The 27,663-nt window shown below is 42.5% G+C and overlaps 1 protein-coding gene and 1 long non-coding RNA gene across 2 annotated transcripts in view; one reads left to right on the top strand and one right to left on the bottom strand.

Annotated features, from left to right (window-relative positions):
• Positions 1-2,941: 2,941 nt before the first annotated feature.
• Positions 2,942-27,663, bottom strand: part of SmydA-2 (SET and MYND domain containing, arthropod-specific, member 2) — a 41,248-nt gene continuing 16,526 nt past the window's right edge. Inside the window, exons 2-7 of the mRNA XM_065218882.1 lie at positions 25,997-26,164; positions 20,669-21,206; positions 4,097-4,281; positions 3,766-4,030; positions 3,163-3,431; positions 2,942-3,071 (exon numbers count right to left, since the gene is read on the bottom strand). Coding sequence (XP_065074954.1) covers positions 2,943-3,071; positions 3,163-3,431; positions 3,766-4,030; positions 4,097-4,281; positions 20,669-21,206; positions 25,997-26,164 — 1,554 coding nt within the window. The 3' untranslated portion in view covers position 2,942. The remainder of the gene's footprint in view (positions 3,072-3,162; positions 3,432-3,765; positions 4,031-4,096; positions 4,282-20,668; positions 21,207-25,996; positions 26,165-27,663) is intronic.
• Positions 8,407-9,159, top strand: LOC135698683 (uncharacterized). Its single transcript, XR_010517495.1, has 3 exons — positions 8,407-8,654; positions 8,715-8,779; positions 8,849-9,159. It is a non-coding gene; the product is annotated as an uncharacterized LOC135698683 (long non-coding RNA).

The following is a 27,663-nucleotide window of genomic DNA, read 5'->3' as shown; positions in this document are numbered from 1 at the left end:
GCGCGGTAGTTGCAGCAATCCAACTTGTCGCCCTTTTTGTAGATTCCGCATACGACACCTTCCATCCACTCCTCCGGTAATATCTCCTCCTCCCAAATCTTGGCAATTACCCAGTGCAGCGCTCTAGCCAGTGCTTCACCACCGTATTTTAATAGCTCACTTGGTAGTTGATCTACACCCGTTGCTTTGTTGTTCTTCAGCCGACCGATCTCCTCCTCAACTTCTTGAAGATCAGGGGCCGGTAGCCTGTCGTCTTCTGTGCGTGCTCCAAGGTCTGTTGCCGTGCCACCTTCGTTTTCTGCTGCTTCACCGTTGAGGTGCTCGTCATAGTACTGCTTCCGCCTCTCAATCACCTCACACTCGTTCGTGAGGAGGTTACCGTCCATGTCCTTGCACATATCGGCTTCTCGTAGAACTTCTGTGTGTCGTTTACGCGGTACAGATTTACCATCGCCTCACGATCTTGGTCTTCCTGCTGACGCTTCTTCCTTCGGAAAACCGAGTTTTGTCTGTTCCGCGCTTGTCTGTATCGCTCCACATTCAATCTCGTGCGATGTTGCAGCATTTTCGCCCGTGCTGCATTCTTCTCCTCTACTAACAGTTTGCATTCGCCGTCAAACCAGTCATTTTTTCGGTCCAGGATTGCAGTACCTAGTGCCGCTGCAGCAGTACTACCTATGGCGGAACGGATATCCCTCCAGCCATCTTCAAGAGAAGCTGCGCCAAGCTGCTCTTCCGTGGGTAGTGCAACTTCCAGCTGCTGCGCGTAATCCTGGGCAACTACGGCGTCCCGTAGTTGCTCAATGTTGGGTCGCGACGTTCGACTTCGACCGGTGTTATGCACCGTCGAGAGTTTTGGCCGCAAGCTTACTGCAACTAGGTAGTGGTCCGAATCTATGTTCGCACTGCGGTACGTGCGGACGTTGATAATCTCGGAGAAGAATTTCCCGTCGATTAGAACCTGATCGATTTGGTTTTCTGTGTGTTGGTCAGGTGATCTCCAAGTGGCTTTGTGGATATCCTTGCGGGGGAAAAGGTACTTCTAACTACCATACCTCGAGAGACTGCAAAGTTCACGCATCGTTGGCCATTTCTCTCCAGGTACGGGTCAATGTTTGTCTGAGGCTTGCTGTACTCGGGTGGCGTTTAGAACAGACCTTGGTTTTCATGACGTGCCATATTGAGTAATCCAGCGGCTGGATGGCGGCCACATATCTTTCGCCCAGAACGGAAGATGTTCCTGCAACCACTTCTGAGTGCGGTTCGAGGTGTGGCACGGAGCCCCATCTTGTTGAAATACAACATTTGGCTTCGGACCGTACTGTTCTTTGATCCACGGAAGAACATACTTACTTGAAATCCCGATGTAGACCTCCGTGTTGACCTTGTCGCCTTCTGGAATGAACACCATTTTTTTGCCATCGGAAGCCACCAATCCAAACACCATAACGCTAGCAGGATGCTTGGTCAGATACACGTTCTTGTGCTCGTCGGCCACGTCTTTTACCGGAAGAGAACTAATATACGGGTTGGTTCTGGAATTTTATACGGGATCGACGGTAAACATGCTCTCGTCGGTGAACAGGATTACCGGATTTTTTCGCTTAAGGTAGTTCAAGATTTTCTTGCATCGTTCGACTCGTAGCTCCCGGATGCGGTTGGTAATCATGTGAGTTTTTTCCGTGCCCTCGACTTCGCCCCGCAATCTTCCTTTACGATCTTCCGTGCCGTAAAGTCACTGTGTTCCTTTGCCATTTTCCTTATTGAACGCACTGGATTCACCCGAATCTTCCTTTTGATTGCAGCGATAACCCTCGGAACCCGAGCTGACCTCGGACGAGCTGTGGCCACCTTCGCGGATAGTTGTCCTTTCTTTTCTCGGTCTAAAACCCTTTTGACGGTCCACCGGGACACTCCCACGGCGATTGAAATGTCTTTTTGCGACATTTGCGCGTGGGACAAATCACGAATACGCTGCCACTTCGTCATGGTGCAACTGTCAAACTAAGTAAATCATTTTCTTTTATACACAGCCTACTACGGTATGAGCGAATCATTGTTGAGACGAGGTTTTTTTTAAACATGAAAACCGTCTGCTTCACCCGGGGTCCACGAAATCTAGTCCAGAATTAGCTGGATAGCTGTCAAGGGGCTTGTATCGATACCATCCATCGTGTAACCGTGCCGCGTCGTCGGAAGTTCGTGATTATTTGAACCGCATTCACGGATTAATTATCCATCGAAAAACACTGATTTGGTGTTGGCATAGTGTCTGGATTAGATTTGTGCATTTGATTGATTTTATACGCACGATCCAAAACTCTAGTTCCACATTTGAAACAAGATACAATTCCATTCATCCGACGTAGCTTTGTAAATTGAAATTCAAAGACCAATCTAGATGAATGGGGAACCATTTTCCGCAAGAAGATAATCAACGATGGAGTTTCTCAGAAAGATGGCTTTCGCTAATTTTACATCAATAGACCTTTTATACGAAAACTTTCCCTTTTATAGACTCACCAAAAACCAGACCGAACACAAAAGACTATCCTCCATCGGCGACCGCATGGAAACTGCCCATTTATCGAGATTAAGATCTTTCCATTCAGAGCACCCACTGGTGGGTGATACTACCCAGACAGTCACAGGTCGAATCCTAAAATTACCTCCAAACGATATCACGCCTCGTTTACTTTACATCTGTGGGTACGGTGACGTCAACCCCCCCCCCCCCCCACCTCCTTCCCTCACCCCCTTGCTCGAGTGACTTGTTTAACATCCTGTTCAAAGTTGCTATGCCTGCATTGTCGCATAAACTTTGTGCATGAGAAACTTTCTCCGGAATCCGCTTTCTCCAGGGAAAACCAACGGCAAAGGAAACCAACTAGAGGACGGTCTGTACAAATCGAGTATTTATTTGATTGTATCTCTCAGTCGTCCTAATAATTCAACCGTCCTCGAGCGGTTTGACATTTTTTTTTCTTCATTGTGGGATCCAATTCCTCCATCTCCGCCAGGTCCCGTACGACATCCTCCAGTAATTGCGCCATCGATTTTCCGGTATTAGCCTGCGGGAGGAAAATGAAAAACTCATTATCCATTCCTCGGCGTGCGGTACGGGGTCCCAAAAAAAAAATACGATTTAATATAGGTACCTACCCCAGACGAATTGATTCGATGGCTTTGACGGTGCATGTTGGGACTAGGTCCTTGTATCGCTGATGACGACGATGACGACGACGACGGTTGAACTTCAACGTGATCGGAATCCGAATGAGTCAGGTTCCGTAGAATTAGCAATGCATCCCGCAGTTCGACTAGCAGCTTTTCCCTAAAGAGGCTCAATCCCGGTTCCAGCCGGTTCGCTACCTCCAGCAGGTCCTGACAGAGTTCCACCTTTCGTCTGAGATCAGATTCCGGGGGTGTTGCTGGAATGCCAAAAAAAAAAAAAGAACTGACAGATGTTATGTGTGTCGAGTGAGAAAATTGTATCCAGACACTTATTGCCTAGTTGTATCACGTTTAGTGTCTTGGAACAGTGATGGAGTACAGAAGGGTGGGCCAACTCTTAAAGCGAGACGTAGCTCCACCCCTACTCAAATGTATTGCTCCACTGGGATTGTGGTCTCCTCAACTGAATGCCACCTATCAATAACAACACTTCTTTTCAAAAGCCACCATCGATTTCCCCCGAAGCGAAACAGTAAATTTACTCCAAATCAAATTTCCTCCGCCAATCCATCACAAATCGTTAGGACTTACCCCTATCATTTCGCCTGCCATACAGCTGCGTAAGGGCGTACTTCACCTGCAGGACATTGGTATTCCACCGGTGTAGCGTCGATTGGTGCGTGGTGAGAAAGTGTTCGTACTCCTCACAGGGAGATTTCCCCCGGGCCAGGGCCATTATCGTTGCCTGAAGATGCTCACTTCGTCGGATGGCGTCCAGTGCCGACTCCCGGTAGGAACATTTCCTACTTTTGCACTGCCACTCGGAGCGCACATCCAGCGGATCGAGGGCAACGACCTTGTTTGGAATGTGTAATTAATGGCATTTAATTGATTGGACCGAGGGCTGAGTGTTAGTTGTTACCTTTTCTTTGGCACACCGAGGGCAGATGATGGATCCGGCGTAGGTTTGGAATTCGGTAGGATCCCGGCAGCGGTCGCAGCCACATTGGAAACACTTTGCCTGCTGGATGGCATAGCGCCGTTGGATGGTGGCCTGCAGCGGTTGTGCGTAGGAAATGCTAATAACCTCGTCCTTCGGTATATCCACTGGAAAGGGTGGGAAAAGAGAACCGGAAGAGCAATTTCAAGACGAGCAGGATACATGTGTTGGCATGAAGCCACAGTTAGGGTTGCGATATGAGCGTTCGCAGAAATGCTTTGATTGCTGTGGGTTTAAATTTCAAGTTGATCAATCATGCATGAACTAGAAATTCATATTATAGTAAAGCTTTTGAAAGGAAATTGTATCAATGTGTCTCTAATGGCCGTAAGCTCCATTAAGAAACACGCAGCCATTATCTCTGGTGTGAGTTAATTCTGTTATGCAGGCAGAAGAGGAGTACTTGAACAATTGAAGTAGGCAGTACAACCAAATGTTAACAATGGCTTTAAACGCAAATTTCTCGAGAATCAAAACACACTAACGTGGATGAGTTTTGATTTTCAATAAATTTACGTTTAAAGCTATTTCTTAGGTTTGGTTGTTCCGCCTATTTCAACTATTGGTCTAGAATATGCTGCTCATTGCTGCGTTGCACTAAAAAAAAAAATACACACGTCATCATAATGTGTCTCCCACTTCATTTAGCACTTATTGTGAAATGCATTTATTCAATGTGTGAATCTTATGCCACATAACTCATTTAATATTTGTTACTGTAAAACATCGTCGCTAAAAGATTACCGCCATCTGTTGAGTACACTATGGTGGGTAGAACGCTGAACAGATGGCGGTAGTGTGTAAACGTTAAACGCAAGAGAATTAACTCTGCGCGCCACAGGTGGCGGAACTACCAACTACGATACTCTTAAATTTACCGTAAATGCTTGTTCGATGAACAGCTTGCAAGTGTTATGTCTGTTTGTCTGTGCTTATGCTATGAACCATCAATGTCCTTTATATAAGGTTCGTGGAGGCCGACTCTATCTACGATGTAGGAAATTTTTTGTTTAGCTGCGCGCACGCTGATATGATAGAAAGAAGATTGATGACGATTCAGAAGATATCCTGCAAAAAGATGATACGCGATGCAAGTAGATGCGAGAAATGAAAGAAATTTTTTCGAAGATTGATTCGCTAGTGTGAGATTTGTTGAGCATCTAGAATTGAGATTTAGATATGTTGCACCCTTCGGGGCCAACAGGCTTATTGGTGTTAGTGCATTGTGCAAATGTTTAGTGGTGTTCGTATTTCATTGCAATGTTTATCAGCTGTTGGCAGTGACTTAAATCTCACTGTTCGCAGTGTAGATTAGAGATTGCTAAAGTATGATTGGGTCAGTGATTTGACTTTATCGGAAAAATTTTCCGCTATGAAGTTTTTTTTTTTCGATGAAAACATTTTGCTTATACGTATACGTGACGTAGTGTGCGTACGATAAACGTCAGCAATCTCTATGTTATGGTAGAGTGACGTCGTCACTTGAGTGCTCAGAAATGTTTACATTTTTTTTTGCTTCTGCTTCAAAACTACCCAAATTTGGGTGGAATCCACCCAGATCTGTCAAAACTGGACCTACACAAAAATGGGTAAACTGTGTTGGGAGTTACAAGTTGACAAATGAACAACAACGACATGAATCCGATCGATGCAAAATGTTGCCGCGCACTTCATTTTTATTCAGTTCCGGTATCGGTTCCGGTAGAACGTTCAAATTTTCTAAACAGCATTGCTGCACTGTATGAAAGCCATTTGAAGCCACTCGAAAAAAACATGGTTGCCATTGACATTGCCAAAGGATCCCTCAAAAGCCGTGCTGCTGTTTTGACAGAAATTTTCTTCTGGTAACGGATTGATACGCATTGCTTCATGACCGGGTAAGATGATGATTATGTATGATATAAGATGATTATGATCTCTAGAACAACTTTGCCCAAGACAGCAACTTTCTATCTGCTCAGGATCTCGAGCTATTGTATATGCGAAAATTGCACGTATATACTAGCGCCACGTAGCGAGAATTTTCTGAAGTACACCACCAACGAAAAGATCTTGACTTCCTGAAAAACTTTGCCCAAGACAGTAACTTTTTATATGGTAAGGATCTAGAGATATTTTATATATGCGAGAATTTTACATGTATACTAGCGCCGCGAAGTGAGAAAACTCTGAACTACTGTCCACCAACGAAAAGGCCTTGACCTCCTGAACAACTTTGTCGACGACAGTAACTGTCTATATCTGGTCAGGATCTCGATATATATAACATGCGAGATTTTTACATGTATACTAGCGCTACATGGTGAGAAAATTCTGAACTACTGTCCGCCAGCGACAAGGCTATGCTCTCCTGAACAACTTTGTCAGAGACAGTAACTTTCTATCTGGTCAGGATCTCGATATATTCCATGTTGTAATCAATTAAGGAAAATTCCACGTAGTATGGTCACGGTTTTCTCGGTTTCCATTTACATTTTTTCAATTATCCGCATTTTTTAGGTGTTTACTGTAATCAAAGTTTAACTTGTTTAGATCAAAATAAGTTTGTTGAGGAATACTCGTCGGTTTCAGATCGATTGCGCAATGGAAATCTCATTTGTGTTGTACAAAGTACAACAGCGCGAGTAACGGAGGGTTAAAACAGTTCAGACATGAAAAAGTTTTTGTAAGAAAAACTTTTTTTCCTTAAAAGTGCTCATCTCGCGATGTATGGACGGTTGGTAGTAAACATAATTACCTATCTTGAAGCAAAGTTTCATCCAAATCAAACGGCCATTTTTTTTAATATACTTTAAATTTTAAAAAATCGATTTTTTTCAGTGTAGGTCTCAAATGAAATTTTTTTCCAATAACTTGGACAATATCCTAAAAGTCATCCATATGAAACATTTTTGTAGGAGTTGTCATTTTTCCATAATATTTTTTTGAAAAAAATCGGCAGAAAAAGTTTGGCCCTTCTCAAATGTTAGTCTAGATAAATTTTGGAAAAACTGAGTATGCAAAGTGGCATATTTAGTCAAGTTCCACACATTCAGAAAGTTTCATTGAAATCTGAGAGGGTGCTGCCAGCTCCGAATACGATTTGGCGCGAAATGCGTCGTCTGCGAACAGAGACAACGATCCACCATCAGAGGGAGCCGGAATATTGGAGCTGAATAGATTGAACAGGATGGGCCCAAGGATACTGCCTTGGGGCACTCCTGCATCGATGTTGAAGGCATCCGATGTGATGCCATTCAGAGAGACCTGGAACGTCCTGTCCGATAGATAATTTAGTATGATCTTCATGAGGAAAATCGGAAGACCGTATCGATGCAAATTGTACACTTGTACACCAGGCGAGACATTGTCAAACGCTTTTTCAACGTCTAAAAATGCCATAGCAGATGTTTTAGAAACAGCCTTGTTCCGTCTAAGAATTTTTGTTACTCGGGTCAGTTGGTACACGGTTGATCGACCTTTTCGAAAACTAAACTGCTCCTCGAGTAAGATGTTGTTTTCTTTGGCAGATGCCCTTTCGAACAGCTTGGATAACCCTGAGAGAAGGCTGATGGGTCGATAACTTGAAGAAGAGGAAGGATGGTTGTAGAATCTGGAACTCAAGCACTTGAGCTCCAGATTCAGGATGTTTTTCTTCAGGTGTTATCAGGTGAACCACTGAACCGTCGGGGCAATTCAGTGGAACCAGCGGTGGAATAGGCCTCGGTTTAGTTTTGAGGACTTTTGTTAGTTTCCAAAAGGGTTTTGCACAATCTGTACGGAAACGGAGGCTATTGGCAAAATTCTCATTCCTGAGTTCCACAATTTTGGCTTTGATAAGTTTGGTTAGCTGGTTCGAATAGGTTTTCAAGATAGGCAGTCCAGTCCTCTGGTACTGCCTACGCATGGCGTTAGGGTGTTTGATTAGGCTTTTACTATTCTGATCAAGGTCCAGAGAATTACTCACCCGTCTGGAAGCTGGCAGGTTTTGTTCGAGGGTTCGGGTCGCTAGCCCCAGAGCTTGTCCCATCCAGGAAGAAAAACGTTCATCTCCAGTTTCAGGTGAGTTTCGGTGATGATGGCGATGTCGATGCTATGTTCGTTGAGGAAGTCAATGAACTTGATAATTTTGCTCTTGAGCGAGCAAGCGTTCCAGTTTGCGATTTTGATGAGCTCACGGTTCATAACTGAGCATGAAGGTAGCCACGGTGTTGGCCACACTGGCCTGAGCACACCTACCGTTGGAACCTACTTGTGTCGGAACACCCCTGCAGTGGGTTCGGCAGCGAAGTGACAGCGGAGTGACAGATATCGATCTGTCACACCGGGTGAGTAGAGGAGAAAAACAACCGAGAACAAAGAAAACAAGTGTAAAAAGTAAATTGATCGCTCTCGTTATTCTTAAAATTATCAGTAATCTAGTGAACTTAATTATAGTTGAACTTAAAGCTAATGTGATTAGTCACTACTAGGTTTATCTTATATCTACACACTAAATTAGGTAAGTTTAATACAATTAAACTAAGCTTAAATGTAACTAAAAACTATGCTTACGCACTAGGTAACCTAAACCTATCACTGAACACCATATACTCTACTCCGTGAAACCCGTAGCCACTGGTATCGGTAAGAAGTTAAAGCAAAAATATGTATAAAATGTATATCGATGATCTTACTTACAATTACCTACACTAGGGCTTACAACTAAACACTTCGACGGCATCACGCTAGACAACACCCGAAATTATACTAAAAGGAAACTAAACGTAAGTCACAAAATTATAATCTACACTTACAACTAGGACTAGAATTAGGTTGAGAACATAATGATAAACAATGTCATGTACACTCTACCTACATTCCAACCTTAAGCAATATCAAGGCCACATAAATCTATAGATAGACTAACTAATTCCAATTGAAATTGTCGTTATCTAACACAGGAAATTATATTCTCACTATCACCGGATTATACGTCTTTTATTCGCTTCCGGTCGAGAATCATAGTATCGGAAACTTCCCGTTGAAACTGAATTTCAACACACGGCTTAGAGCTGGTCGGATTTGTTCTTCATGGTGTTGGCAATGTCGTGCATCTTGAGGAAGATGATCATTAGTTCCGCTGCGGTGAACCACGAGCCATCGTTGATTTCGGGCTACGGTAGGGACGGTCCATCCTGACGCCAGTTTAGCCCAGGGGCTGTGGGGGAGATTCTGCGGCTGTGGAGCAGCAGTCGTCTCTTGACCTGAGTTTGCAGGGGCTCCGGCAGTTTGAACTTGAGCGGTGGCGGCACGAGCAACAACCAATCGTTGATTGAGTGGCAGCGGTGGCAGCTCTGTAATCGGTCGACCGGGCTGTTTTCTCGTCGATGCTTTTTTTCCGGATGTATGTACTCGGTGCGCTTCGGGCAGGCCTTGCTTGTAGCTTCATGAGCAGCATTGCCATTTGTGCAAATGGGATCGGCTTCATCGAGTCTGTCGCAGGTGTCGGTTTGATGTTGCTTCCCACACTTGGTGCAGCGGCTGGCCATATGGCAATTCGTCGTTCCATGCCCGAGCAATAGGCAGTTCGAGCATTGGGTGACTCCTCGGCTAACTGGCTTGTACCGCTCCCACTTCACCATGGTGTTGAACAGGACGTCCTTCAGGTTGTAGGTCCTTCAGACTTGTTGAGTTATTCTCAAGGTGGACCAGGTATAGCTGGTCACGCTATTAGACGGCTTTCTTGTGGCGAGCCATCTTGTGAATTTGGACCGGCTTCAGTCCATCGGACGCTTGTGTCCATGTCATATAGTCCTCGTAGGACCACCTTGAGCGGCTTAACAGCCTCGATGTCGTGGGAGAAATACTCCACCAGTGTTTGAAGTTTTCACTGTTCACTGAATAATTCACGTGTATTTCCGCAACCGTTGGACCCCCATGTGTCAGTAAACTAAACTGATTTCCTTGTATCGGCGAGACGACGAATCATGGCACATAAAGAAACAGAGAAAAATAAATCTTGCTGCATCGATGATCAAATACGTTCACACAAACGATTTACTACTGACGGTATCATCGAAAGAATCTTTATATTCGTGTTTACCATTCGGCATGGATTGTGTGCGTTAGTTTCTGTTCATGATACATCTGCGTATCGCAGTATAACACTGGCGAATGGTTCATATTCAGCAACATGTAATGACACTGAATATGGATGGTCAAAAGCTGTTGCATAAAGTGAACATTAACTTTTCACATCGAATTACGTGGGCTATTGGGGGAGATTTTGTATTGCCAGGTTCCTAATTTTGCGTACATATACTAGCCATTGTAAATCCATTGTAATACTATATTGCTGAAAACTTTTTCAGAGGATTTCCAACAAAACATAATCCCTAGTACCCCTCATGATCTTGACTGGATTTTCTTTATTGGTCGGGATGTTAAGGCGTCGTCCACTGTTGTGGTGATGTGGCATGTGGCCTCTCATTCCACAAAACACGCATGCAACCTCGATTAATGTCAGACACCCACTGCCCCACTACTGTGGCGGCGATGTGGCGTGTCAAAACATTATGCTGAAACATTGCATGTGGCGAACGTCAACATGATTTTAGTCAAGTTAGTTTCTGATATGGCGGCGGAGTGGCATCTGTTAGCATGGTAAAAAAGCTTGTCGAGGTTTGTCTTACGCCACATTACATCCACATGATCTTTTGGCATGTTGTATGATGCCGCACCGTCCCCACAACAGTGGGCGCCTCGTCTCGTGTCCGCGGTACGTTGTTCTAGAGTTTTTATTTTCGATTACACGAGTGAATCCCACAAATTTAATACACGTATCATGTGGAAATTTGATTTAATTGGTTCCAAAATGGAATACCCCGTGATCCCGGCGATATAGGAAGTTACTGTGTTCGGCAAACATTTTCAGGTGACTAAGATCTTTCCGATGGTGGACATATAAGTTCAGAGTTCAGTCACTAGAAGGCGTAAGTGTATATATGAGATTTTGTATGAACCATTTATATCTCATGAACCAGACATTCATGGAAATTACAATCCTCAACAATGTTTTTTTTTTTCCCGGTGGACAAGGCCTTCTACATGAAGAACAGGTTAATTGCGAATGCTCTTGTTACGCGGCTCTATTGTATATGTGCTTTATCACAAGATCCTGACTTACTTGGAAAATACAGTCTTCTACATAGTTGGTAAGCTAACCAAGTCCTTTCAAATGATGGACAATACACTCTTAGAAATCATCGCCGACTTCGGTCATTTTTACCGAAATCTGAACAGCTGAACTTTTCTATAAAATTTATGCAATTCAATTCAATTGCTTTTCAGCTAAACTAACTAATAGCGAATTCGTTTATTATTCAGTTCCAACCTGGATCGGCTATCAAGATTGGGTCTGCTTGTTTTCTGACAAACGTCAGTTTGCTCGTTTGTTTTTAAAACCTAGCTCAGGTTGAGGTTAACACTGACAAAAAGTTCGGTTTCGCACTGGGTTGGAACTGGTGTTAACCCCGATAATAAACGAATTCGCTATAACTTATCCGCGTTCCATTTCTTCGATTATTTCTTCCCTTATTCGCTCGTAAGGTACCGCAGGACGAAGGAATGTTTCTTATGTACCTAGCTGCGCTGTGCTACTGCCAGAGTTGGTGCGGTAGAAAGATGACGTTTGCGATTCCTTATGTATGTATTCCTGCTTTGTACGGATCTGTACGGCAGTGTTGTGCGGTAGACACGAAGAGAAGATATGTGCAGTCCAAAGTTGTATACAATCATTGAACGCATTATTCGGTGAACTGTTGAGATCGTTTTTTTTTTGTGCAACCATCGTTCTTCGTTTCGTTCATTCATTTGGTGCTACAAAACTGAATACTCTTATTCGGCAAAGGTGTCTGACACTTCACTCATTTGTGAATATCAATTCATGACCAGTTACGAACCTGACACACGGTAGTTCAATGGCATGTTGACAGATTTCCAAACACTGTACTCCACCTGTGCTTGGTCCATCATGATCTGAACCGCCTTATAATGGTTCAACGCAGGAACCATCAATTTGTATCCTTCCGTGCACAACTGGACGCCCTTCGTGATGTAGAAGTTCATTTTTTCCCGCTGTCCGGGAGGGAAGCCTTTCAAGTAGAAGGGTGGCATTCTGTCCTTTTTCGGCGGTCCTGTTATTACCGTCACCGGCTCTGCACCGTCCTTCAGAACGGAGAACCGATTGTTGTCAAGCAGCTTCTTCGCAGCTGTCGCACTGTCACTATTGTCTTCAGGCCTAGACCGTTTCCCGGGATTGCCAGCACTCGCGCCACCTTATATAAACGTCATTGATGAATCATATCTGAACAGTATTGATTTGGTTTGAGACACAATTGGATTCTATGTGCCTCACCTGGTGATATCAATAGCATTGCACATCATAGTTCAATGTTCTTGTATTGTATTTTACATTTCTAACTGGACTCCTCAAAAGTGCGGAATCACTAATAAAAGTGCTATTTTACGTTTCATTGCATTCTCTTCTGTGCACTTTTTCGTTATTAGCCAAGACTAAAAGTAAATTTGTACGCCCCTCGCGCTTTGCTAGCACGCCTCTAGTGTTGGGAATCGAAAATCTTTCATACACGGAAAGGAATGGTGCAGTAGAATCTACCATATTGGTGGTTTAAATTAAACGTAACGTACCTACGTTTTTTTGCAGACTACATCATGTGTTCACAACGAGCACAAGTGTAGTCAAAAATATTATTCAGTAAACATTCTCAGTTTATTGTATTCCCAACTGAGAATGCTCTCACTTTTACTACGGGTTTGTGCATTGGCTTAGATATTCTGCTATAAAATAATTGTTGAATTTACTATGCTCTGTGATGTTTTACTATGGCATGGTAATTATTGTTTTGTTTTTCAATTTATTTTTGAGGGATGTTTTTAAATTTTACTTTCCAAATCGAAAATCTAGATTTTATTCATTAAAATTTATGGAACAATATACCATAACACAAGCAACAATATTAGTTAGAAATTTAAATTATAAACAATAATTCCTGCAACATTCATTATGGTTGATCTTCCAGAAATTTCACTTTGCCGTGGCACAGTTCCCTGGTCCTAATTCCAGAGCAATTGGATTCAGTGGCTTCAGCTTCAAAAAGTTCCAGCAGCCGAGAGCTACTCCATCAGAGTTCGTGGGTGTTTGAAATGGTGCCGCTTATTGCGATATTGGTTTGTGCGATGAGCTGTAAATCGGGAGACGTTGTCGTCTGAATGCGTCATAATGGGCGGCAGATTCAGGTTACATTTTTGCTTCCAACTGCAATATTCGAAAGAAAACAAATAAATTAAGATTGAAAATTCTAGCTAACATACTTACATACTTACCTAGCAAATCAACGATCTTTCACAATAATTTTCATTTTTTTTCGAAGTATTCCACTCACAACTGGAGAAGGCGATATGGTTGCTGTCTAGTTCGATGATGGGAAAGACGATATTTTTCATATTTACAAATGGCTGCAACCAGAAGTTTATTGTGAATCGGAAAATAACACAAGCATGGTATTTTCAATCGCAAAATATTATCAGTGAAAAACTGTCGGTATTGTGCAATTAATTCTACCATATTAATGGTAGATACGTAGACAGAAGACAATTTTATCTCATTAGCGGAAGTTGCAGCTACCATGAAAATGGTAACTTTGAAGAGGAATAGCTGCTTGAATTGTCGATAAAATGTTGTTAGTTTTACCATGGCATTTCTAGCCAATGCATAGTAGATTTGAACATATCGTAGGAAATATTGAGTAATTTGTATTTATATCTACTATTTCGTGGCATAGTAGAAACAAACACTCTTTTCGAGTGTGAGCTACCATTTAAATGATTTCAGTGTAGTGGTGTGTTTACACTTCTATAGAGAACAACTGGTGCAAGTTGGATCAAAGTAGTCGATCTCGTTCGGAAATAACGTCAAATGGAACTCGAAAGAAGGAAACATAGTGTGCACAAGCACCTGGAAAATCAGGAGTGATCCGGTTCCAAGCTGGCTAAAGTGCTGAAGATGCCCAAAACAACAGTTTGTCGAGTGCTCAAAACCTACAAGGAAACCCTGAGTTTGGAAAGGAATAAGTGGACCTTGGAAAAAACTGGAACCAGGGATCGTCAGCTGCGCAGCAAGGTGTTGAGGTGCGTTAAAGCCAACCCCGGTCTTTCGATCCGAGATGTGGCCAGAAGGTTCGACGCCAACTTTAATACGGTGCGAAACATCCTTGTCAGGGAAGGATACAAGTCGAACAAAGCCAGTAAATATCCGAACCGGCACATGAAGCAGAATTACGTGCCCAAAAAGCGCGCAAGGCTCTTATACGACTGTGTTTTGACGAAACACAATGGCTGAACTTTGATCGATCTCGAAACATATATCAAACTCGATTTTAAGCAGCTTCCCGGTTAAAAGTTTTACATCGTGACTGAACGTGGGGATGTGCCGAAAAAAAAATTCAAGTTCGTGTTTACCGACAAGTTTGCGAAGAAGGTCACGATTTGCAATTGTGGCCTGAAAACGGAACCATTCGTCACATCCTCGACGATGACCTCCCAAGTTTACATCGAAGAATGCCTGAAGAAGCGTGTATTGCCGTTCATCCGTAAGCATAGGGGCAATGACATTTTTTGGCCCGGTTTGGTCAGCTGCCACTACTCCAAAGTGGCTCTGAAGTGGTATGCTGCCAACAAGATCAATTTTGTCCCCAAGCTAATGAAACATCGGAATTGCCTGGAATTTCGACCAATCGAAAAATACTGGGCAATTTCAAAGCAGCGACTTCGACGAAGCGGCGAGGTGGTCAAGGACACCCAGCAAATGCGGGCAAAATGAAAGAAATGCGCTGATTCCGTGTCCATTTCCACTGTGCGGGTGCTGATGGGTTCCATCAAGTGGAAGATTCGAGACTTCGTTCGAACTGGAGAAATGTAACCATCTAATGCTGTAACTTTCAAGTTATAATAAAAGTACTGTAAAGCAACCACTAATAGACTTTTCAAACTTATTGATTCACAAATTACAGGTCTTTTTGTCAGCCGTCGACATTAGAATACTTAGGGAAAGTGGCTCTAATGTTGGCCTATGGATCTAAGATTGGTCCCATCGCTCAAAATCTGCTATTTATCAATTTTATCTAGGTGAACGCGTCATTGGGACGCACAGTGGCTCAAACCTACCGAAAACGTGCGTTTTTTTTATTTTGGGTATGTAAACGTCATTTTGGAAGGGTAGTGTCTTCAGAGAAGTTGTTAGATACTTTGTAAGCTTTGTTTTGAAGTAAGTAAAATTAGGATCTATCCACCTAGAAGGGCAATAGAAAATTCAAATTTTGTAAACATGCTCAAAAGTGGTTGGCATCTTCAGCAAAGTTGTAGATAATGCAAATACTAGCAACTTTGCTGAAAATGTCAATATCGTATACTTAGTTTATGATTAGTTAACTGACGTTTTTATGAAAACTCCCTCAAAAATTATTTTTTGTTAGAAAAAATGTTCAAAATTTTATTTTAGCAGTATGATTTGTTCTAAAAAGTTGTAGATATCATCAAAACACACATTTTACGTGAAAATATTAGGTTGTTATTATGAACCTATCAAAATTTATTTAGAATTTTAACATAAAAATAGGTCATTTTCTACGCAAAATTTCTCGAGAACGGGCAAATACGGGCAAGCCAAACCATCTTCATTCAAAAAGTATGCCTTTGAACTACAAAATACAAGTGGTTTATTTAGGTTATGATAGGTTCTACGCTTGGCATGTTAGAAATACATTTGCCATACTACCAACAACATCCAACCTCTACAACACGTCATCTCTCATTCAAACAACACTGAATAGCTTTTTCGGCTTCACATCATGATCCTAGCAAGCCATGATAAAAACGTTTAGCTGGCGCATCAACACAACAATGTGCTACATTGTAATTAAAATTAAATAATTAAAAACGTTCAGCATTAAATAAAATACGTTTGTGCGTCTCTTTATATGGATAATATATTTTTAATGCATCAGTGAATTTGAAAAAATGCCATCTAAAATCATGAATAGATTAACGTATGTTGTGTCGATTAGTCCTGATACCATAAATTAAGAAAAAAAAAACTAAAATAAAAGATACATTGAAAATTAGCAGCGTTCATCATCGGTTCCAGTATCAATGCTGTCCTCGTCGCTGTCACCAGCATCGGAATAAGCTGAATCAAGAAGAAGAGGTCTGGCATCTTCTGACAGTGGCATTTGTTTTTTGTCAGGGAGTGCCCTTAACGCGGAGATGAGGGGATCAGACGATTCTAGGAGCCGATTTAACAGGTCTGTGTTTGTTGCTGTCCGTGAAAATTTTCATGTGTTGTCCAATCGATATCGCTTAATGTCCTTATTCCGACATTCTTGGACCTCTTCCGATAATTGCCCAATTGGCACAAGAAAATGGCTTATGATCTGAGATCCATGCATAAGAACTTTGTGTACAGTCACCGGGAGATAAAACCAGGGGTAATTCTTGATTAATTCTCTTGCCGTTTCAAAACAATACTCTTCAAACTTTTGAGAGTCAATTTCCAATCCCGAAGCCAGAACTTCTAGTATTATTTTGCATCTATATAGCAATGCAGGGTTCAATCCGGTGATCTCAGCTAACTTCTCCCAGTTCTGGAAGAAGCGGCGTGCACTGTTTCCGTCTTGTATTTGTTTCTTCCTCTGTCGCATTGCCTCATTATCAGCTCCTCTGGCTTGCCATTTTTTGATATCCAAACGATACGAGATGTGAAGGAAATATTCATAAAAACGTATCCATGCATGTAATGTGCAAAGACCAAATCGAAAATTATCCTTGTTTGTTGGGCGTTGATGCTCAGACTGGACAGTGCTTAAAACGCTGTACGGACGGGAGAGTTATAACATGTTATAACGGTTGTCAAATAATTGCAACACAGAAACAAACATCAAGATAGCGCTAAAATATGTTAGAACTCTGTAGTCTGAACGTAGCATAAGATACTGTACTGCGGATTGATCTAGGATCACGCTTCTCATCGTCAACATAATCCGACGAATCGCGAACGTGATATCGGAATTGTTGCTAGTGTTTTCCATGGGTGAATATTTTGGACTGGTCGGAAAATTGCTGGGTCTCGTCACCGTCTTCAACCAGTCATTCTCTGCTTGCCAGTCAAGCAGTTTAGTTCGGTTTTTGCTCGCTCTGCCGAGTTGTTCGATAAGTTTCCAGTTTGTTCCAAACGTTCGCAGGTTTAGTGCGCGTTTATTCGCGTCGTGAGTTGTGTTGGTCGTGTGATGGGAAGGCAGCGCTCCCGGAGCAGACTCGCAAAATGGAAAAGAAGAACACTACTGATACTGGTGAGGGTTGCTCGAGTGTACCTATTTCGAATAGGTACGCTACTTTTCCCACCGATGTTGGGAATACCACTTCCGTTACGGTGAAGCAGACCAAGAAGAGAAAGAAAAATCAAGGCCAGTCCGTTGGTGCGAGTGGACGTGACGATGCCACCGCGACAAACGTCAGCGTCATCGGTGATTTCGGCCACGCCGTCAACAACGAGAATTCTGTCGGCCCGAGTGCGGCAAAAATGAAGCTTCCCCCACTGGTGGGGAAGAAAGTGCCACTCAACACGCTCGTTGGCGATTTCACATCGCTGGCGATGGATTCCAAGGCGGAATATTTCACGCATGGCATCCCTAGTGAGAAGCCCTTCAAGGTAGTCATCATGGGCTTACCAAACTTTGACCCCAAGATGATCGAAGCCGAAATCAAGGACCGGTATAAGCTGGCCCCAATCACTGCCATCCGGTCGAGGAGAGACGAAATCGTGAAGATGTACGCGGATTGTCTTTTCCTGGTGCACTTCCAGAAAGGGAGGGTGACGCTCGATGCGCTGTAAGTTATCCGCTCGATCTACTCCATCATTGTCCGATGGGAGCCATACCGTGGCGGCCATCGTGACGTAACGCAGTGCCAGCGGTGCCTCAATTTTGGTCACGGTACCCGCAACTGCAACATCAAGCCACTATGGAGCAACTGCGCTCAAGAACACGCCACATCTAACTGCCCTGCGGATGAAGCCGTGACGTTAAAATGCGCCATATGGTGCTCATCAAGGCTCCGACAGACAGTGCTCCAAACGCGAAGACTTTAAACGCTACCGAAAGCAGGTGGCAACCAGGACGCAAGAAGGACAGATGGTTGATCACCGAGACTCACCTCAAGTCCGGCGACAGCTGCTGTTTCCGGGGCCACAACATTATTCGGCTTGATCGTACCCGCTCCAGGGGAGGGGGGGGGGGGGGTGTTGTTGCGATCAACGTCAGGAGAGGAATCAAGTTCTACACCCTGCCTCACATCCACACTTCTATCAGCTCTTAGTGTGGAGGTGAAATCGTCAACTGGAAATGACCGGTTCATCGTTGTTCACTGCCCTCGGTCCCAAAAAGTCGGGCCCGGAAGTTGTACGACCAGAAGTTAACAAAACCACACTGCTGCGTAATGGATGACGAGACAGATGTGAAGGCGGATTTCAACCGGATTCCAGGAAACCTGTATTTGACTGCCAAGGATAAGTGTGATGTTCCCGAGAACCTCCGAATATAGAACATGTCGAAGTTCGCTACGAAGTTCTTAATTTGGCAAGCGATTTATACTTGCGGAAAGTGGAGTACACCTTTCGTTACCGCAAGCACCTTGAATCGACAGGTGTATTTGGAAGAGTGTCTCCAAAAGCGGCTTCTCTCTCTCCTGAAGGCTCACGACGGTCCGACGATCTTCTGGCCGGATTTGGCATCATGCCACTGACTTTCGATAGTGCGGCAAGATCATGGCGCCTAGAAATCAAAAAATATGATAATTTCACTAAACTTTTTCTTTGAAAAAGAGCCATAAATGTTCGAAATGTTTCCCAAAATAAGCAATTCATTTACGGATAACAATTTCACAGCAGATGTGGTATTAGTTTTCCTTTACTATTGTGTATTATTGCTGAACGAAGGAGTTATTTGCTTGATAGGCCGAAGTGAAGGGCTAGGCTGACATTACATGGATGTAATTTTGTTCGCAATTTCTGTGTACATCGTAACTATGTGTAGCAGTGTTGATCTTCGTCAAGCTTCGTCTACAATTTGGACTTCTACATCAACACATGTCAGGCAGCCTTCAGGTTCGATTGGCTAAACTTGGTGAGTTCGTTCCATTTTGTAAATTTTTATCTTTTCAAACCAGTAACGTTGGGAGATCACTTTTCTGTGGTGCGTTACTGGTATAAGATCTACCACCGAACCCGAGTCGTGATAACTTCAAACTAGGGAATCAGGATTTAGTGACAAGACTCGGGTAGTGACCTCCGCGCCGTTATGCATTTCTATATTGTATATTTCAAATCAAAAATATTGTTTATGTACATAGATTTCACATAATCCTTTTCCCTTTGTCCTTCTCCTTTTCCTTTCCGTCTTCTCTTTTCAGAAAGCGAGTTATGGCGCTATAGCCATAAGTCATAAAAGGCTAGGACAAGAGTTAGTGCTCATGCCCCAACCGTCAGAAGAAAATGAAGCCTCAACTTAACCTTTCTAGCTTTGATGCTTCCAATGACCATCAATCATATAATTACCAAAATCGTACGGTACGAGATGTCCACGTTTCATCCATTTTTTGGATTCTGAAGCATCGTGTTTAAATCTTCGATTTAAATAGGCCCGATATTTTCTGAATCATCTTGCCCCTTAAATGCTGCACAGTAGGCCTGGCCGTTTTGATATGTGTGACACATCTTTGATGTGAAACATATATCAAATAGACAAGAAAAATGATGTAGGTATATGGCCATAGAGGTAACTCTAAGACCAGAAGGTCCCGAAGAAATGTGCTCAACTTTTTGGCTCAGCTCTGGTACTATCTTCGGTCCCAAGCTAATCGATGCACCCCTCGAAACATAGGAAAATCCACGATCCCCTCATTTTATCTGTCAAACTTCCATAGCGAATCAAAACAAACATAGTGTAGTACTAGAATTTCGATTAGAATGGGGTTCGTTAATCGATTTGCTTGGGACCAATAGGCTAGTCAAGTAGTGAGCCAATTTATAATCGATACTTTCGAATTGATCGTTGATATGGCTGTGTTGGTGTTGGATTAGATTAGATTAGATTAGATTAGATTAAATAAGATTAGATTAGACATCGTAATTATGTGTAGCAGATTCGATGTAGGTAATATTCAATTTTTTTTGGTTGTAAAATGTTTCATCAGAGTTGTGTTGATTAACTCTGATTTCGACATCAGAGCAGCCGGACATTATTGATCGGGATTTAATCCGAGGATAATACCGGTTGAAGCTTACCCGCATTGGACCATACCACCATCACAGTTGATTCCCTATAATCTCAGTAGCTGAAGAACGTTATCAGCATTATTGCGAAACCCATGGCAGACACAGTATGTTAACCTAACTGCACCTACCTGTTGCCACAACGACCAAACGCAGCTCGTCATCGAAATAGTGCCTGGTGTTCGGTCGACAGTGATGGGACATCATCGCTCCCAGCTCGTACAGTGCCCGTATCTTAATACCGCGCTCCGGCAGCCGCACATCGTAGCAATTGGTATCCAGAATGCCGGCAATCTGCAGCAGCTCCTCCTCCTCCGGGACCTGGTCTTGCATTCCTAGGACATTCCTCACAAATGGTATCAGATTGGATTTCATCACCGCGTAAAGCGGTGTTTGAATGCGCGTCTCAATGTGCGATTCGAGCGACAGGAACCCATCCCGATAGCGCTGGGGATCGTTCCGTTTGAGTAGGAGGGCTCTCAGTGGGACCACCACACAGTAAGCCGATTCCTTCCGTTCCGGTTGCTCGCGGTTGAGGTTAATCTGCGGTCTGAAACCTTTCGATGACGGCGATGCCAGCAGGCGACATTCTTCCACGTGTTGGGAAGCCGTTTCGCAACCAGGGCCACACAAAGGCCAACCGCAGCGGCGACAGTGGTGAAAATTTTGCTGTCCAATAAACGGTGCTTTGATTGGATTTCGAAAGGCTTCCGGTCGTAAAGGGTGTATTCGATAAAAATGGCACACGCATAAACGGCTAGAAAAACCTAGGAAAACCAATGGCGTTTCAATGCGTTAGGACGAAATTGAAACTCGTAGAACGAATTTGCAATCAAGAAGCAGTGTTAGATTTCTTACAATATCTCAATAATTTGTGACTCTTAATCAAATCCAATGGTACATATAGAAAAGTAAATAAATTTCAAAGTCATCTATAGTAATATCACTCCATTTTTGAGTTGATATCCGTTCGAAAAAGAGAGGTTAAGTGTGAGTTATGCTTAGTAAGACGGAAATTAGATTAAAAATCTTACTATGCATACCAAATACCTTTAAAATTTCTGAGAAGATTCTATAGAGAGTACTGAACATGTTATAAATATGTCATGATTCACGTACGAGCATTGACTAAGGTTTTAATCAAGCTTGCAATGGCTAATTACAGTTCATGGCTGCTCATTAAAGCTAAAATGCTACTTTCCCAAATTATGAAACTATGTAAAATAATAATAATATTTTTTATAAGTAAGATGCAAGAATATGAGTCACAGTTTGTGTATTACACATCAAACCTGTCAATTTCACTTTCAGAGGGTCACAACACTTTTTAAATAGACCAATCTACATTGATTGATTCTGTTCGTCGACTCTATCTTTCGTTGATAACTCACCTCCAAAAACACGTTCAGCTGTTACTTATAATATTACTAATAATACTTTCTTACAATAGACGAAAGAGAAAATCGATCAATGTAGCTAGGACCTATTGAAAAGTGACGCGATAGTAAGCGGCAGTGCTGCAATTTGTCATTGTCATTGACAGACTTTCACGCGATATTGACAACATTGTTCATCACATAGTCACTGATAGAATTGATCCTTTAAAAAAAACCTTGATCTAATTCATTTTTTAGTCAACGACAGAGTCACCTTATTTCGATCCAAGTAGTTCAAAACGTAGATGCTTCTGCACTTTAACAGCTCCATCTAATTGTTTTGCCCAAGTCATTTCAATCTCGTTTCAAATTTAGCTGAAAATTGACATGGTTTGCCTTGACGATGACTGTTAGCTCAAATGAGTGACCGAAGTAGAATTCGAGATTTTGCAGCACTGGTTAGCGGTTTTAGCTATAATCAGTGATCGCTAATCGCTGATTGTGACACTCTGGAAGCAAAATTGGCAGGTTTTAAGTGTCATACACAACGTTTACCTTCTCTTCCTACAAAATATCGTTATAGTATCTCATAGTTTCATAATTCCGAACAATAACATATTAGCTGTAATGAGCAATTGCAAGCCTGATTTTTAGCTTTACCGAGCCTAACGTCTAAATTTACATAGATTTGAAAATTCCATTAGCTCATTTTTCAATATTTTTCTGCACAAAAAAATGCAGTTTGTCGGAAATCTATTCAAGTTTTTGAATATGGCAGGGAAAATTTTGATCATTACATGATCCCGAAGGTATTCCGGTTTCCGTTGGGGTCACTCTGGGTCGGCATTCGGCTTTACTGTTTTCTCGGTGAACATAATATTTTTTCACTCAAATGATGTAATTTGACCCTTTACGACTATAGAGATGAACCATGATCACATTGGGAAACGTAGCCAATTCTCAACAAGACGCTGATGACACTTCATGATTTGGCAGAACTTGGCTAGTAATTGCCTTTTTGAGAGTCCTTGGTCATATTGGGTCTCCCGGGTATGTTCCAGTCACCCGAGAAATGTTCCGATGCCCCCAGGGAAATGGCCAATTTCCAACATAAAGCGTATCAATATCGATGATGCTCTCATATTCAGAACTTGCGTCACAATTAATAATATAAATGGCAACTGATGTCAATCTACCCAGCAGGACACTTTTCACAAATGTTGATAAAATTATGCTTTTCATAGTGTACGAAAAGCGTACCATAGCGGACAAGTACCTCACAAATTCCTTATTTTAGAGTGTCCTGCTGAATAGACGGGTGATTTTTTTTCTAAAATCTTCATTAAACCTTCCAAAACCTTCACCAATGTAGTGTACCAATAGCGTATCTTAAGAATCTACTTATATAAAACTCTTTAAAATACATTATATGTAAAATTTGACTTCGGATTTGGACTACTCGAAATTTTTTAACCCAATTTGACCCAAAAAACATATTACTTAAGTGTATGCTACGCTACTTTATGTCCAAAAAACGTGAATTTAAAATAAGTATATCGAAATACCCTAAGCATTCTGTTTACCCCTGAGTGTAGATAACCAACAAACATGGAAGATGGTATTTTTAAATATTTTTAACTATTGTTGGGAATCTCGAGAATCGGATGCAGGAGAAATCAAACTAGTCCTTTCAGCAGCCTTTTATGCGTTGGCAGCTCCCGGAATTCACCTCGAAGTTGTTCAGGGTTGCCGTTTGTCGCGCGGTGGGTTCGACAACAGTCCCCCTTCCGTGTAGTTCCGGGTTGATCCAGATCCTTCCGCCCTAACTCCTATGGCCACATCCAGCAATGCAAGTTTCACAGCCGGTCGTGCCATCACTCCGTTGGCCGTGCGGACTACAGCTCTGCGTACCTGACCGTCCTTTCCTGCCGTAACCTCTATGATTCTGTCTCTCGTCCATCCATTTCGCTTCTTTTCATCGATCACTACACTTCGTTCGCCTCGACAAGTCATCGTCCCCAGAAGTGATCGACAAGGCATTGTGCTTGCTTCCAGCTGTCCCGAAGCGTCATTACTCCTCGGTCAAAGGTGTTGGGGGTTGATCGATGCCACGGATTCCGTACAAGAGGAAGTGATTAGGAGTGAGCGCTCCATCATCAGATGACTCCAACGGGACGTATTTTAGCCGGGAGTTGACAACCGATTCAGCTTCCAGTAAAACGGTTTCCAGCACCTCGTCGTTGGGGTGATGGGGATGATCACTGATAGCTACCATGGCCGTTTTGACCGAGCGTGGATTGAACTGCCAATTCGTTCTAGCACTGGTAAATTACGCCGTGCAGTGTTCGTTAATCTTCTGAAGCTGATTCGTTACCAGGTTGTTGGCTCCGACAAAATTAATGCCATTATCGGAATAGAAGGACTCTGGTGCGCCTCGACGTGCCACAAATCTACGTATGGCCATCACGCACGACTGGGTTGTGAGGCTGTGGACGATTTCTAGATGAACTGCTCTTACGGAAAGGCAGGTGAACAATGCTACCCAGCGTTTGACGAGACTGCGGCCTTGCTTCACCAGGATTGGTCCAAAGTAGTCGACACCGGTATGTGTGAATGGATTTCTATGGTTGCAACGTCATAAGATGGCATCTAACGCCGATCCGAACGATAACCACAACTGTGGGATGTGCAAACGATCCGATTCTTCTAACGCATAAAAGGCTGCTGAAAGGACTAGTTTGTTTTCTCGAGATTCCCAACAAGTATACATAATCAATCTGTATGGGTACAGGTTGAACGTTCAAGGCAACTCAAGTTGTGTCTTGCTGGGTAGATTGACATTGGCAACTTAACACATTTGGGACACAGGACAGAACCGTCGTCCTTCTGCAAACAACTCGAATGAAGTTAGATTTCATACAGATCAGAACATTGCCGGGAAGGCTAGTGGTACCGTGAACCACATTACCAGCCGTGTTTTGTAAAATCATGATGTTTGATATGTCGCACGAAAAGTTCAACTTCTTGTTGAAAATTGGCCGCTTCCCCGGTTGCTCCAGTTGGATATGTCGCACGACGGGTTTTGGTTCTGGTTGAGAATGTGTCACTTTCTCGGAGGCATCGGAACATGCCCGGGAGTGTTAGAGTGCCAGTGGACTGTCAATGAGGCCATTACCGGCCAATTTCTGGAAAAACTAGAAATTCGATATGCCGCACGACAGGTTTTAATACTAAATGAGAATTGGCCTTCGGATCATATTCGGGAGAACCAATGTGACCATGGACTGTCAATAAGGTTAATACCGGCCAATTTTTGAAAAACCCATGAAGTTTGATATATTGCACGACGGGTTTTGGTTCTTTTCCGAAATTGGACACATGCCTGGAAGCGCTAGTGTGTGGACTGTAAATAAGGCCATTACCGGGTAAGGTTTGTAAAATCGTGATGTTTGATATGTCGGGTTTTAATACTAGTTGAGAATTAACCACTTCCCCAAGGGCACTGGAACATATTCGGGAGAACCGAGGTGACCATGGACTCTCAATAAGGCCATTACCTGCCAAGTTTTGAAAGACCATGAAGTTTGATAAGTTGCACGACAAATTGTTGTCACAAATTGTTGAGATATTGTTTAAAATCTAATGCTGCTTCTTGATTCTAAATTCGTTCTACGAGTTTCAATCGCGTCCTAACGCATTGAAACGCCGTTAGATTTTCTTCATCCTACGGATAAACGTAGAAAAATAGGATTCGCTAGGAGCGCTTCTTTTGTTTTGAGAACAATGAGCGTAAATATTCATACAATGCGCTCTAATAGGATTTATGTTGTAGCTAATGAACTAACGCATCGGAAATAACCTATTATTGATTTGTGCATGGTGAAATCATGGATATTATTGATCTTTTCTGATCGATATATGGAAATGGGTATTTACGACGCAATAGCGCTCTACCCTATCTCATGGGTTAAACCATCTTCACTGAAAATTTCAAGGCATTTGGTAGAATAGTCGAAAAGTTACAGCTGTTTATGTGTGATCCATTTTTAACGAATACACCCTTTAAAATCGCATTTGACTTACCTGATGACTTTCAATCAATGGCGCAAGGTCTCGATGGCAACCCAAGCAAAGCGGGAGGCTGGATATTTTTGGTCCCAGCAACAGAGGGGCATCCGTGTAGATGAGTTCACCGCGACGGATTGGGCGGGTGGCCGTCAAGTGGCGGCCGAGGGTTTTGTTTCTGGAAATCTGTTGAAGGAATATTTTTTGAAAGTTTTTAGCTGAATGTGAAAAGTTGTGATGGAATTAAGATAAATTGGCATGATGGAGGGAATAGGGGAAATTGCTCTAATGTTGGCCTATGGATCTTAGATTGAGGCCATCGCTAAAAATCTGTTATTTATCAATATTATCTAGATGAACGCGTCATTTAGTTGATTGCTGAATTTATGTATGAGCCCATATTAGGGGCATTTAGGCCGACATTACATCCATTTCCCCTACATACAGCGATTTAAGAAGTTCAGTGAAAGGATTAAGGAAAGGTCACATTCCGGGCCAGGGGAAAGATGCTCAAATATCCAATACCGATGAAAGATGAGGTAAAAAATATCCTTACAGTTGTGCTCGTAGGTCGTTGCTTTCAATACTGAATAAGCGCTTTTGATGTTGCACATTTCAGGTGGGGTTTGACATGAGTAACCGTTCGCAGAATTTTACGTTTGATAAAAATAATTCGAAAAGGTTTTCAACGGACCTCTTCATGTTTTTATTTTGGTCGATGCACACACAAAAAATGTGATATGGATCAACGTCACTCAAGCTGATGTATGAAATATTGATGTAATAGCAACAGTAGAAAAGTCTATGCCTGGCACGAACGGAAGGTTCACGTAGGACCGCGATTGGCCGTATTAATTGTTTTTGTGCTTAGTTTTTTTAGTTGATTAAAATCTATTGAGACATCAAAGCGGAATCGACGCCTAGATGGCGCGTGGGTTAAAATGATCGAATATTTTATATCTGCCAAAGTGCATTGCATTTTTTGTTGTGCTTTAAAAACTACGAACAATTTTAGTAATAAAGTGTTACGAGATTGTTCGAAACTGGTCGAGGAAGTAATTTCAAAAGTTTAACGGTGATTGATTAGCACTGGTAGCTAGTATCGCTTTTATTTAGGAAATGCAGAAGGGCGTAGTTCCCGCTTGCAAGAACTGTTTCGGTGGACACGGAAGTTCTACTTTTTTCCTTAAAGTTCCCTCGTCTGGCTATCGAGCATTATTCATTTTAACTTTATTACTGAGAGTTTTAGCCGTAGGCTAGTTCATCTCTTAATCCAGCATTCAGAAAATTGAACCAGTACATGAAATTATCCGGTGAGCGAATCAAAACGATATGTAAGGAACATTTAATTTCGACGGACATCATTGAAAGTAAGTAGTTTTTTGCATAAATTATTTTATATATTTTAGATCATCGCGTTAAACTGAAATGCAACTGGCAATACCGACATTGAATCTTCCCAAGATGAGCAGCAAAATAAGCACGGATGACAATACTTGCTGCATTTACGGATGTTCGGAACGAAATCCGGAAAAGATGCACTGATGACTAATGGTCTGCAGTCGGCATTAAAAAACGGATTTCTGTATAGGGCTTTGACTAATTTTGGGATTAATACAACCCACCCTTTGCCTCTATTTTTCGAACGATTTTTTTCACAATATTGAAATGTTCTCACTGCAGAT

This window comes from Ochlerotatus camptorhynchus, unplaced genomic scaffold (genome assembly GCF_037179485.1).
Source record: "Ochlerotatus camptorhynchus isolate MF236.1 unplaced genomic scaffold, CSIRO-AGI_Acam_v1.1 ptg000094l, whole genome shotgun sequence".
Taxonomy (NCBI): Eukaryota; Metazoa; Arthropoda; class Insecta; order Diptera; family Culicidae; genus Ochlerotatus; species Ochlerotatus camptorhynchus.
The sequence above is the reverse complement of the archived record's forward strand: the minus strand, read 5'-3'. Positions and strand labels throughout refer to the sequence as shown.